General features: G+C 38.3%; 2 protein-coding genes across 2 annotated transcripts; one reads left to right on the top strand and one right to left on the bottom strand.

The window, feature by feature from the left end:
• Nucleotides 1-10,000: 10,000 nt before the first annotated feature.
• On the top strand, nt 10,001-11,538 carry N7500_004305 (WD repeat WDR12/YTM1 family ribosome biogenesis protein; the record flags this gene model as incomplete). The annotated part of the gene is made up of 2 exons (XM_056675451.1): nt 10,001-10,127; nt 10,196-11,538. The coding sequence occupies 2 exons, from the start codon at nt 10,001-10,003 to the stop codon at nt 11,536-11,538; spliced, it is 1,470 nt and encodes a 489-aa protein (XP_056535976.1).
• A 2,254-nt stretch (nt 11,539-13,792) lies between these two features.
• Nucleotides 13,793-14,394, bottom strand: N7500_004304 (mitochondrial 37S ribosomal protein uS13m; the record flags this gene model as incomplete). Its single annotated transcript, XM_056675450.1, has 4 exons — nt 13,793-13,837; nt 13,939-14,205; nt 14,289-14,333; nt 14,392-14,394. 4 exons carry the CDS (start codon nt 14,392-14,394, stop codon nt 13,793-13,795), a joined length of 360 nt encoding a protein of 119 aa, XP_056535975.1.
• Nucleotides 14,395-14,506: the final 112 nt, after the last annotated feature.

Here is a 14,506-nt window from a genome sequence, read left to right as displayed (position 1 = left end):
TATATTATAGAGCTATCCTACCGCTTTACTATAGTGCTTTTAAAGACTAAAGAGATAATAGTATATTATATTTTTAGTATTTATAATACCCTCTTTAAGTACTTTAAGGAATCGATTATATAACTCACTCCGAAAACTATACCTTAGAAGAAGGCAATACTATAGGCCCTTAATACTAGGATAGTAAAGCTTACCTCTTACTATATAAAGACAAAAGAGATCTATAGTAGTCTCTATATAATTAGAATAATTCTTATACCCTAGTATAAGCTTTATTTCTTCTTAAGTAAGGCGTAGGGTATATCGGAGAATAATATAAACTAGAGTGATTAGTATAAGGAAACACTTCGCTAGTTTATAGCTCCTTACGCCTAAAGATATACTTAGATATAGTCCCTATAAGAAGAGTAACCCCCTAAGTGTTACTTAGCTAGTATAAGTAACCTAGATACTATCCTCAACCTTCTACCTTATATCTACTCTAATCTATTAATATCGGAGTATAAACTTACTAGATACCTTAAAAAGCGTATATTATATTTACTATTATTATAAGTAGGAATACTAATACCTATAATAGTAAAGAGAAAGGTCGATCCTTTATAATTCTAGAAGGAATATAAGAATAAATTCCTAATTCTTTTAAGTGTTACTCGCGATATTCTATCTATTCCTATAATAGGTACTAGAGTTAAATATCTTTTTAATTTAGTATAGGATATCTACCACTACTAATATAGGTTACTAAGTATAAAGATAGTCTAGGATATTATAATATTCTAGTATAAAACCTAGTTTGATATTAAAATAGAAGAACTACCTAATAAGGATATATCCTTAGATTTAATATAAGAAGTAGATAAATAGAGAGAGGCGGAGCTTACTACTAATATATCTAAACTAATTAGCGATAGTAAGGATTCTAAGGATAATAATCCTATTAGACTAATTAAGTATAAGTTTATAATAGAGAGTTAGCTTCTTTATCCTTCTATAGTACTAAGTATATAGAAGCGATAGAGAAGTAAGCTAGTTAATAGCGAAGATAAGAGTAGTCCTTATCTCCCTTATTATAGAGATAAGGGTAGTACTTAAAAGCGCCCTAGTTTAAGAGAAGTAAGGAAGTGTAGTAAACCTAATAATAATTAATTTATATTATATTAGTGTGAATATATAAATATATTAAATATCTAAGTTATTATATAAAGGCTTCTAAAGCTTATTTCTAACTAAGGTCAGAAAATTAATAGTAGTATTAAGTTATTATATATATAATCGAATTACTTAAAAATATAGAGAAAAAATATATAAATAATATAGGTCACGAGGTTAAGAAATTCTACTTACTAAAAAGGCCTATAGGCGCCTACGGTGTCTATAGATAATAGGCCCTAAGGGTAGGGCCTGTCTATAGGTATATAGATAGTGCCTATCGCCCGCTTATATAAGGCCTATTGTTACGGACCTATCAGGCACCCAACGACCCAAACTACCCCACTAGCATCATAGGCTATCGAGAGCCAATCAACCTAGATCATATGCAAAGGATACCCCGGCTAACCAGAAATCGTGTCACGTGATTATATAGGTAGTAGACCGGTCGACGGTAGAACGATAGATTCCGCTAAGACAAATCTACCAAGCTACTATCTACCCAACTACCCCCAGGAAGATAGGAGGATATATAAGGATATTCATTTATATACTTAGTCTAGTTCTTTGTCTTCAATCCTACATTATTACTTATATATACCTATACGGACTTACGACTCTTGACTAAGATATAACTTGACAAACACTACAAGCCAGACTAATACCCCGGTATAGATCTACTCGGCGCTCTACCTAGTATCGATTCCTCGATATAACTTCTAGGGACTTAGGCTATAGTAAGGCCTATAGATAAGGTAATAGCTTAGTGATAATAGATATATCGTTAACGTGGGAAACCTAAGGTATATTAAGGTAACTATACCCTAAACCGCCTAACCTAACCGTGACTAGTTAGCTAGTACGTAATATATTGAAGACTATCTCGATCTTAGTCTCGAGTCTAAACGAACAATAATATATCTCAAATCGAAAAGAGAGTAGTATAGGCTCCGGTCTAGCAACCTAAGAAAGAGGAACCGGACTCCGACGATAAGAGAGATAAGACAATCGCGAAACAGGAAAAGTAACTAGCCGATCTACGACGTAACCTAGAGAAGGCTATATAGGCCATTAATAATCACGACGCGAACAATAGTAGTAAGTTTAGGTAAGTCGACGACTTCCTCGAATAACTTAAGCAATAGGTAATTATATCTACACTAGCTAGTACTATAGGTATACTATAACTTCCTAAGGTAGAATACTTTAAAGGAACCCGATCTAAGCTTCGAGGATTCCTTACGTAAATAGATATATACTTAGATATAAACCGAGATAAGTTACCTAGTAAAGCTAGTAAGGTGATTTTTATATCTACTTACTTACGTGGATAAGCCTAGAACTAGCTCGAGCTATATATACGTGACTACTATAAAAAGACACCGGAAGAATAGTCTTTCACTACTACTTCTATCTTTAAAAGCTATATTAGCTTTAGATAATACCTAGAATAAACGTTCGGAGATATCGACACCTAATAAATAGCCGAAAGAAGATTATAGAAGATTAAGTAGTAGGGTAGCGCGTCGGTCTATACCTCCGAATTCTAGTAGATTATATCCTACTTAGACTTACCTAATCGAGTATATATTCTATACTTCGAAGTAGGGTTAAAGCCAGAAGTTAAGGATAAACTAGTATAAATCGATAGACCCGACACTTTAGACTAACTTATTACTATCGCGGTCAAGATTAATAACTATATTAATAAGAGATATTACAAGTAATAAGAAATAGAGTAGTAGAAGAAGGGTAAATTATATAGATTTAATCGATTTCGATAGTATAGGCGCTATAAGAAAGCACCACGTGATAACAATCTATATAGCCCAAAACCGATAGAGTTAGATACCACTTAAGATAAGTAGAAAGAGTGTTGGTAGAAAAACCTTTGTTTTATATATAGGAAACTAGGACACTATATTCGAGAATATAAGAATAAGAGGCCTAACAGACCGAGGCCTAGGTACTAGGCTCTATATAAAGAACTATATACGACACACGAATAGGTACCACACAAAGAACTATATACGATATAAGAAAACGAATACCTAATTAGCGAGTTATTAGAAGATCTCTTAGTAAGATAGAATAACCTAAGCCCGGAAGAGATATTGGCCAGTAACCTATATATTAAAAGGTTGGCCGAAGGACTATAAGCGGAATTCCTAGAAATTGAGTAGGACACAATAGAAAGTCAAGGATAGACCTAGTATATAAACCTAGGAGATAGCGACTCCTAGGAAATAGGCAATAACTTTCGGGAGTAAGAAGTAGGTTACCTAGGGACACTAGTTACGTCCCTAGGAAACTAGGAGAACCTAGAGACCTCCTAAGGGGCTAATTATAGCGTAGAGCCTAATATACCGCTAAGGACGAACCGAGCGATCCTAATTAAGGGACTTAAAGACTTAGAAGAAGGAATACCTAAGTATAACTATAGATAGAACTATAGGGAAGCTAAAATAGAGCTTTAGGACCACCTCTAAGAATAGAGTTAGGTCGACGCGTTAGAAGGAAGGATACTTAATATTATAAATAGAAATAATCTAATAGGATACCCTTACAACGATTCCGCTTACGCGTATAGAGGATATATATAATACCTAGAGTATAGTAGGATAGCTAGCGTGATATACTACGATAAACTATACACAATTTATAGGTCTAGTAAGTTAGATCTAGGTATCGAACTAAGGCCACTAGTGTAGATAAAGAAACTATAATAGCGAAAAGAATACTAAGGAATTTAGTATAATAGGCGATAAATATATGATTATCGGAACTAGCTAACTAAATATCTCGCCGCGATAATATCGGGAACCTATATTAAACTCTATATAGAGTTACCCACCAGAAAAGCCTAGACACTCATTAACTTAGGGGCCATAAATAACTTTATAAGCCTAATATTCTAGGAAGAACAAAGAATTTAAACCTAAGGATTACCTTATATAATCCTAGTTAGCGGACTAGATAGAGAAATACTCTCGGGAGGAGTAACCAAAGAAACCATAACACTTTGTATAAATATTAACTAGTACCTAGAAAATATTAAGTTTAATATTCTAGCCATCGGGAACTACGATATCGTTCTCGGTATACTATAGCTCCGAAGGTATAACCCTAGTATTAACTGGTAGAAGGAAACCATCGAATTTAATAGATATAGGTATATCGAATAGGGACCCTACGATCGATCACGAATTAGGAAATAACCTACAATAAGATAGGACAAAACCCCTATAGCCACTAAATAAGCACTAGATATATCTAACTAAGAATTATTAGAATATATACTTATTAAAAGCGAAAAGCTATACGCGACTAATAGCGAACCCTAGATTCCAGAAGAGTACAAGGATTACTAGGATATATTTACCCCACTAGAGGAGGGTAAACTACCTAAGTATAGTCTATTCGACCACAAAATCAATATTGTAGAAGGCTCTAAACTAACCTTTAAGCCTATCTATTAATTATTGTAGAAAGAATCCAATATACTTAAGGAATATATCGATAATAACCTAAAGAAAGGTTATATCTAAGCCTTAAAATCACTGGCTAGATACCTAATTATCTTCGTACCTAAGAAAGACGGATAGTTACGACTTTGTGTAGACTATCGATATTTAAATTCGATCACTATTAAGGACCGATACCTACTACCACTTATTCACGAGATATAGGGTAGGATCGGAGGGGCAAAATACTTCATAAAGTATAATATCACTAATACTTACTATTATATTAGGATTAAGCTAGGATATAAATAGAAGATAGCTTTTAGAACTAAGTTCGGACACTATAAATACCGAGTAATACTATTTGGCCTTACTAATATACCTACTATATTTTAGCGATTTATCTTTAAGGTACTCGAAGAATACTTAGATATCTTCGTTATCGCCTATCTTAACGATATTTTAGTGTTCTCTAAGACTATAGAGGAACATATATAGTATAATAGGAAGGTACTACAAAAGCTAAGGGAAATAGAAGTCACCCTTAAACTTAAGAAATATAAGTTTTATATATAAGAAACCACGTTCCTCGGATATTATATTAGTCCTAATAGACTAGGAATAGAGGAAGATAAAGTCAAAAGCATTATAGATTAGCTAACACCTAAAAATATTAAGGAAGTATAATAGTTCCTTAGACTAGCTAACTATTACCGGAAGATTATCGATAGATACACTAATATAGCCATAGGGCTATATCGGCTAACTAAGAAGGAATAGCCCTTCTTATAGGATAAATAAGTAGAGTAATCTTTTAACAAGCTTAAAAGGCTATTTACTTAAGGAACTATTATCGCTATATTTAACTACAAATAACCTATCGTTATAGAAACAGACGTATTAGATTACGCCCTAGGAGCAAGACTTACCTAGCTAGGGATAAACGGGAAGTACTAACTAGTGGTATTCTAGTCTAGAAAAATAATCCTAGTAGAGCTTAACTATAATATATATAATAAGGAACTCTTAGCTATAGTGTTAGCTTTTTAAGTCTAGAGAGTATACCTTAAAGGAGCTAAATATATAGTGGTAGTCCGATTAGACCACAAAAACCTTATATTCTTTACTACGACAAAAGTGCTTACCTAACAATAAGCACGATAGGCTAAAACCCTAGTATAATATAATTTTAAAATCGAACACTATAAGGGAATAGAGAATAGCTAAGTAGACGCTCTTAGTAGATAACTAGATTACGAGTTAGGAACTAAAGTAGCGGAACCCACTATCCTAAAACAAAATTTAGATAGAATAATCTTATATAATCGATAAATACTAGCCACTACGCTAGAACTATAGGATAACGAACTGATCTAGAGGATTAAGTAAGAAGTAGAAAAAGACTAAATCCAAGAATTGGCCGGAGACAATAGTAAGTTGGTTAGAAATCAGGAAGGAACTATCCTAATATATAGACTAATCTATATACCCTTAAGTATAAGGAAAGAAGTGATCTAGAAACACCACAATAACCCCACTTATAGATATATAGGAATAGAAAAGACTATCAAGTATATCTCACGAAACTATTATTTTCTAAATATATATCGAAAAGTTAGATTTTATATTAAGAATTACGATATATACTAAAGAAATAAGCTAGTACAATATATACTATATAGAGAAATATAACTATCCGAGACTCCCACGAAACCATAGGATTAGATTATAATAGACTTTATCACAAAGTTACTAATCTCCGATAGATACAATATAATTATAGTTATAGTCGATAGGCTAATAAAGTACGCTTATATAATTCTAATAACGGAAACTATCACTACCGACGTAATAGCCAATATTGTCTTACAATATATAGTTACTAACTATAGACTACTAACTAAAATCATATCGGATAGAGACAAACTATTTACCTCTAATATATAGCAATCTTTTACGGATTAACTAGGTATTAAATTAAGAATATTAATAGCCTATTACCTATAAACTAATAGATAAACAGAGAGAGTGAACTAAACACTAAAGTAGTACCTAAGACACTACGTGAACTACTAATAAGATAATTAGGTAGGACTACTACTAACGGCGTAATTAGTATACAATAACGCTATACACACAATAACTAACGAATCACTATTTTACGCAAATTTTAGGTACTACCTAAGGGTAATTAGAACCCTACAAGGATAGGTAGCTATAGCTAAGTTAGTAAGACTTAAAGCTACCGAACTTAAATAGCTTTACCTATAGCTATCCCGGGATATCGATTTCGTTAACCTCCGAATAAATAAATACTATAACAACTAGTATAAAGGAGGGCTAGACCTAAAAAAGGGGGAAAAGGTCTACCTACTACGACAAAACATCAAAACAAAACGACCAAGCGATAAACTCGACTATCTATAATTAAGACCCTTTAAAATCGACAAAAAAATAGGATAAGTCAATTATCGATTAAAACTCCTATATAGTATATAAAAACGTTACCTAGTATTCTATATCTTATTACTCGAACCTATATTAAATAATACTAAAATCGCTACCGATATAGAACTCGATATAGAAACCGAAGAAGAATATAAAGTCGAATATATCCTAGTAGACCGATAGTATAATAGTTAGTAATAATTACTAGTATAATAGAAAGGTTACCCTACCTTAGAAAATATATAGGAACCTATCGCGAATTTAAGGGGCTACTACTAGCTTATTTAATAATACTACTAGAAGGCAAAGCGAACTCCGGAACTATAAGAGGTAAGGAAGACTCGGAATCCTAGAAAGAAGAAGGGAGACTAACAATCTCCGATAATATCCGATCGAAGTTAGGATAATCGGTAGTAGCGGCTAACTACTCTAGATCAAGAGTAGAGGAGGAAGGCTACTTAGGGGACAAATATTTTTTATCGAGAATTTAAAGAAGCTTAGTATTATACTCTAATATTTTAAAACCCTTTTATTTTAAGAAAGCTATTTATTTTCTTAACTATCGCTAACGCGATATAGCCTCTTAATATTATTTTTGTTTATTTAGTAATTTTTGGTATAACTCCGTAAGATAAGATTATAGCGTAGATAACTCGGGCTCTAGTAAATCGAGCTCACTTTTATTCTTTTTAATATTAATAGAAAGTTTATCTTTAGTGTCATATAATAGATCCTACTCACAAGAAGTATAGAAATCTTATTTATACGACCTACCTACCTACGTATAGGTAGCACACTTAGAATAACGACAAGAATAATCTATCACGTAAGACATACCTAAACTAAGGTAGTAACTATAAGGAATAGTAGTCATAAAACTATTCGCCTTAATATAGTCCACTTACGTGCGATAAGCAACTAAAGAATCACGAGGGAGCTTAGGAGTACTTTCTAAGATAGAATCAGCCTTACGTTTAGGTATAACGGGATAGGAAGGATAGGAAATCTAACTCACCGAAGGAAAGGGGGGACCACAGATTTATAAGCTTCGAGGACAAAACTCCTAGGAAGGAGGAGGTGATATTACGGACCTATTAGGCACCTAACGACCTAAACTACCCCACTAGTATTATAGGCTATCGAGAGCTAATCAACCTAGATCATATACAAAGGATACCCTAGCTAACTAGAAATCGTGTCACGTGATTATATAGGTAGTAGACCGGTCGACAGTAGAACGATAGATTCCGCTAAGACAAATCTACCAAGCTACTATCTACCTAACTACCCCTAGGAAGATAGGAGGATATATAAGGACGTTCATTTATATACTTAGTCTAGTTCTTTGTCTTCAATCCTATATTGTTACTTATATATACCTATACGGACTTACGACTCTTGACTAAGATATAACTTAATAAACACTACGAGCCAGACCAATACCCCGGTATAGATCTACTCGGCGCTCTACCTAGCATCGATTCCTCGACACGACTTCTAGGGACTTAGGCTATAGTAAGGCCTGCGGATGAGGTAACAGCTCAGTGACAACAGACGTATCGTTGACGTGGGAAACCCAAGGTATATTAAGGTAACTATACCCTGAACCGCCTAACCTAACCGTGACCAGTTAGCCAGTGCGTAATACCTGTGGGCACTACCCACCCGCCTGTCTATGGGCGATGTCGCAGTCTACCCCTATCCCTAAACCTTTGTGGAAAAAGGTTTTAAACCGATATACTACTAGATATGATTCAGAAAGGATCGCATGAGTTTTATTCCTAGGAGGATCTATCGACTATATATAGATATGTATGGGTCCGTAGATAGACTACTATGGCAGATAAAAGTCACATGAGGGCCTGTATAGGTGCGTACAGTTACCAAAGACGTAAGTCTCATGTTTGAAATGAGCTTTCGGATCTCACTATAATATTATTTCTGCTAAAGTGCCCACAAAAGTATTAATATAGGTATTACTAGTATTTATTATATAATTAAGGTACTTTCTTTTATAATATATTAAATATCTAGTTGAAAACATTTATACAAATTACTTAATCTTCTAGTAAAAGATAGTCTATATAGTCCTAGTTTAATTAAATATAATATCTATTTCTATATTAGTCGCTAAATATAAGCCTTTTTATTAGGGAAAACCTATTTCCACTAGTACCATTTAACCATAGCAATTCCTATCAGCGTTCTAGGCTTAAATTTTAGAGGGAGCTATCTAAGACTATAGAAATGGTTTAGTCTAGCCTAAGTTTCCTCGTAGAGGATAGGATTAGTCTAGAACTAGTGCTTATCGACTTAAGCTAGAGGTATAGTCATAGATACCATAAAGTAAACTTAGATATAGAGGTTAAGGTTTAAATTCTTTAATAAATAACCTTAGATTAAGTATATTAAGGGCGATTAAGGTAGTGGGGTCGGGAGGAGGGGAGGAGGGTGTTAAAAGACCCCGGAAGAGAGGGCGGACAGGGTATCTTATAGGCGCTCGACCAGGCTAGGCGAGAAGGAGGGGGCTCTAGGTTAGGATACAGAGGGGAGCCATTTTCGGCGTCGTTTGGTCGCCAGTGGAAACAGGGGGAACAATCGTTGAAGTCGAGCGTTAACAGAATAAGACGATGATAACTAACAGGGCTGGTTGGGTATAGAATAGGGGGTAGTACAATGGAGCGGGCGGTCAAGCAACGGCTCGCCGTCCAAAGTTACGGGTGGAAAGGCGGCCGTTTCTGGCGCCAGAGGTTGTCATTTTCGGCGTCGATTTCACAGGTCCCTATATTCTAGTTGTAAACCGAGTGGAGCCATCTCCGCGCTCTGCGCAAATGTGCCGCATGGGTCACCGTATTTTTTCCTCACCCGCCGAAAATGCGACAGCCACCAAAAAAGATTCCATCTGCAACATTGGCAGGAATTTGAACAAATTCAGAATGAGTGAAGATTTAGTCACTTCTGCTGCTGCAGACTCTGCGCAGAGGCAAGTTCGAGTGCAGCTTATTAGCCAGCAGGAGGATATTGCTTTGCCTGAAAGCACCGGCCCAATTCTTGTTCCCACTGGTGAGAGATCCATTGTCGATCAAAAATATTAAATGGTCATCTGAAGTACTGACCCTTCCTTCAAAAAGGACTTCGACGATATGCGCTGTCGACACTTGTGAACAACCTTCTTTCAAGCGAAAAACCCATTCCATTTGAGTTTTTGATCAATGGAACTTTTTTGCGAACCTCGATTGATGAATATTTGGTTGACAACGGACTCTCTGCCGAGACAACACTCGAGATTGAATATGTTCGAGCTTTGATTCCTCCCCTGCACATCGCCTCGTTCCAGCACGATGACTGGGTTAGCGCGACAGACGTCCTTTCCACAACTTCACCTGCCGCATCCTGGGCCTCGGGTGCGACTTTCACCCCGGGCCAGGAAAGAATCCTATCAGGAAGTTATGATGGTCTGCTTCGTATCTGGAATATGTCGTCTGAGACTATCGCGACCTCTCCTGCCGCCGCCGACGGTGGCCACACCGCCTCTATCAGAGCCGCTAAGTTCATTTCCCCGAACCAGATCGCATCAGCAGGTCTTGATCGTACAGTCCGATTGTGGAAGTATACTGAGGGTGAAGGTGGTTTCACTGGCAAGATTTCTCCTCAACTGGAGCTGTACGGTCACACGGCTGGAATCGAGTCACTAGCAGTTCACGCCAAGTCCAACCGTCTGTTGACTGGTTCGGCAGACAACACCGTTGGATTCTGGTCAACCAAAAAGGCCGATGCTCCAGCAGCCCCTGAGAACCTGCTTCCTTCCAGCAATTCTCGGAATACGAAGCGCCGCAAGCTGAACACGTCCGTCAGCACACCACAGCGTGGTCCTCTGACCCTTCTGTCAGCTCACACAGCACCTGTCTCTGCTGCTATCTTCGACGGAAAGGATGCTACCGTCGGTTACTCGGCCTCATGGGATCACTCCCTGCGGACCTGGGATTTGGTCACTGGTGCTCTGGTTGATACTCGCACCACATCACACTCGCTCCTCTCGCTCGAGCATCTTCCCGAACTCAGCCTCTTGGCTGCCGGTACTGCCGCCCGCCATATCACTCTAATTGATCCCCGCGCATCTGCTACGACTGTGGCTGCCATGACTCTCCGAGGCCACACGAACGCTGTTGTGAGCTTAGCCCGTGACCCCCACAGCACATATGGTCTCATTAGCGGTAGTCACGACGGCACGTGCAGAATTTGGGATATCCGGTCCACCAAGACCGACAAGGACGGTGTTGTCGGTGAGAGTGTTTACTCGATTACCCGGAAGAGCCTCGAGGAGGAGGGCAAGTCGGATAGCAAGCGGGTGGGTGGTGAAGGAGTGAAGGTGTTCAGCGTGTGCTGGGACAAGACAGTGGGTATTGTCAGCGCAGGTGAGGATAAGCGTATCCAAATCAACCGCGGCGAAGGCGTGCTATCTTCGCAGGCATAAATGCACATATAGGCCTGGCGTTTAACAATTGAGGGCAAAAGTTTAGATCTATACATATTTTATTTTCTACTGCTTCCTTCTTGCCTAGTTTCAGTTCAAGCCATTTCCCATAGACCTTCCCTCACTGTATGTACCCTTCAAAACAGTAGGCTTTAGGGCTCTGAATAGTCTTTTCAGTGGTCTTTTCAGTGGGCTTCTTAGATATTCTTCCTAGATATCTTTAAAATATATTCCTGCTTTCTACTTTTACAGGTAGATGGTAAAACAAAAGGAGGGAAATCTGTACTTTATATAAGAGTCTTTTCTATACAGTATAACCTCTAATACCCATTTTATGATAGTACGACCAACCATCAATCTTAGACCCTATAAAGGCAAGGATATGTCTCTTTTCTCACCGGGCATATCTTCCAATTATATATAACACACACTATGCGATACGTGTGCCCTACTATCACACCTGGAGTATGAGGAGTCAAGGTAATCCTAAAACAAACTAAATCATATACATAACTTTGAATCATACTCCATATAAATGACCAAGGACTCATATCCTCTAAGTCAGCCTTTTTGACAGGCAAATTCCAACTCCCCTTTAGGCCAAAGGCTTTGCTGCTAGCTATACGAACCAAGAAGAGATTGAAGTTCAGGTGGTCCCCGTACCTGTCGAGTTATGATTATCAATAGCCGACTTCCTCCCTCTGGATGATCGGATTTGCATTTCATTGTGTAGTCAGCGACTCTGCTCTATATTCAACCACCGAACCAATCCTGCTCGGCGATAAGGGAAAGCCAAATTGTGTGTTTGGGGCCGACGGGAACGATATTTACCGAGATACTTTATAGGTATGATGCTTCAGAACGTTTCGGTCTATCTGGCTTAGCATACGTCCCGGGAAAAAAAGCCCTCTTCGATGTATTCCGAAATGACAAGAAAAGGGTTTTAAGTTGGAATTGGGCAGCCAAGCACTGGTTTGGTTCCATGTCTACCGGATATTCTTCCTTCTACATCTTCAGGTTGCTATGAGTTGATAGCTTGGAGAAAAGTTTGGAATTAGCACTGACGTGCCGGGTTATAAGTTCAAACCCTTCCCCCAAATCATCTTCTAGCCATGAGACTACCTCTCTCTTTTCGAACGACGCACAAATATATCCATAGACGCCGGGACTTTGCTTAAAAATGCAACATACCATGTTCGTTCACAGTAAAACGTCGGAGCTACCTTTTTTTTTTTGCAGCATATTAATTAATCTTGGGGGAGAGGGGGAACCTCTACAAGTTATGTTTATCTGTATACATGCCTCGCGTCAGAAGCATGCCAAACTCGAGACCGTGGGGAAAGTCTACATCAATGGCGAGAAAGGTCCCTGTTCTACCTATACTTGCAATATCTGCGCCACAGAGTTCCGTCTTGAAATTTGTGAATATGGATCAGATTTGGCGTTGGTCCTGACAACGTGGATCATTATTGGCTCTGGTTTGACCCTAGATGACCGTCGGCGGAGAGTCCATTACTATATGTGGGCATATGACAGAATGATACTGGACTCAAATAATCGGAATGACAGTTCGCGAGTCTGTTTCGAAATTGTGTCGACTCTGTTGTTAGAGGCCTTGCGGTCATGTAACCTTCCTTGCTTCAAGGACTGACGATATAAAATTATGCGTCGATTATGTTGAGGTAAATGCCGCTAGTATCTACCGTAGACGTTCTTGGGTTGATTACTAGTAGTTCATGTCCTGAGAGTTCGGTATTGGGGCGTAGGCTGTCTGAATCTTACTTTTCCGTCTTCCTGTGTATCTTTAGCTTAGAATGAGATGTTATACATTAAAAGGTATCTTACACAAAGTATGGGTTTCCCGCTTTTTTCTGCAGCCTACCTATAATACTGGAAAGGGGGAAGACTATCTTGAAGATATCCAAGGAGATCTGAAAAGACGGCTAAAAAGACCACTTAAGAGCCCTGTAAGACATCAGAAGGCGGCATAAGCGGCCGTGTACTCTTGCAGATATACATCAAACTGTAACCTGATAGTTATCACAACTTCGCTGTACATATAAACTCGATTTGAAGCTTCCATTCACCTCGGGTTTATGTCTAGCCTATAATACATCCACAGAGGGTTCCATTCACATACATACTGGCAAAGGTCGAGTGCCAGAAATCAATAAAACGCCAAATCCATGCCTCTCACACAAAGTAGTGAGACAATCCCATAAAAGTAACACAATTGAACACGATACCACCAGTTCTATAGTCTGCGCTCCATGCGGTTCAACTTGACCGGAGTTTTGATCTATTGAGATTTTATTAGCCATGAGCTCGCATGGCCTCTTTAAAATGTAGCAGGGGGATCTGATGTATCGAGAGATAACGGGGGGGGGGGATGAAACTCACTTGAGTCCGTGTCCGCTGTCCTCTCACAGGCAAGCCCAACGCATGACGTCGGCCGCGATAAGTTCCAGTCTCTTTCATGCGCTTGATGTCATTCAAAACCTCTCTGCGCAGATCGTTCTCGATTTTCATCTCGGACAGCACAGCTGTAAGGTCGAGGACCTGCTTGTTGGCCAGCTCGCCGACGCAGCAGGTCGGATGGATGTTGAAGCGGGACATGAGGCGACTGGAGCTGTTGGCGCCAATTCCGAAGAAAGTCTCGAGGGATTTCTGTTGCATTCAATATATGTTAGTTCAGGATCAATTGGGCTGTAATATCGACATTGCGGGCGCAATCCTGAGGGTTGGCTTGCCTTGAGCAGGTTCCGCTCGGGAAAGTTGACACCAAGAATGAAAACCTAAGAGGTATTAGCAGGGTTCTTTTTGATAATTATCACATCCTGGTAAGTATCATACCATGTTGAATTGTGTTGGCTGGCTTGTGTCCTGACAATCGTATGCAGCCGTCACTTGTTGCTCTCGTTGAACTCCGGGAGAAATCCTCCGCCAACGTTAACGTTTTTCCGAAGTT

This window comes from Penicillium coprophilum (assembly GCF_028826855.1).
Source record: "Penicillium coprophilum strain IBT 35676 chromosome Unknown utg000002l_segment0_segment1, whole genome shotgun sequence".
NCBI lineage: Eukaryota > Fungi > Ascomycota > Eurotiomycetes > Eurotiales > Aspergillaceae > Penicillium > Penicillium coprophilum.
The sequence above is the reverse complement of the archived record's forward strand: the minus strand, read 5'-3'. Positions and strand labels throughout refer to the sequence as shown.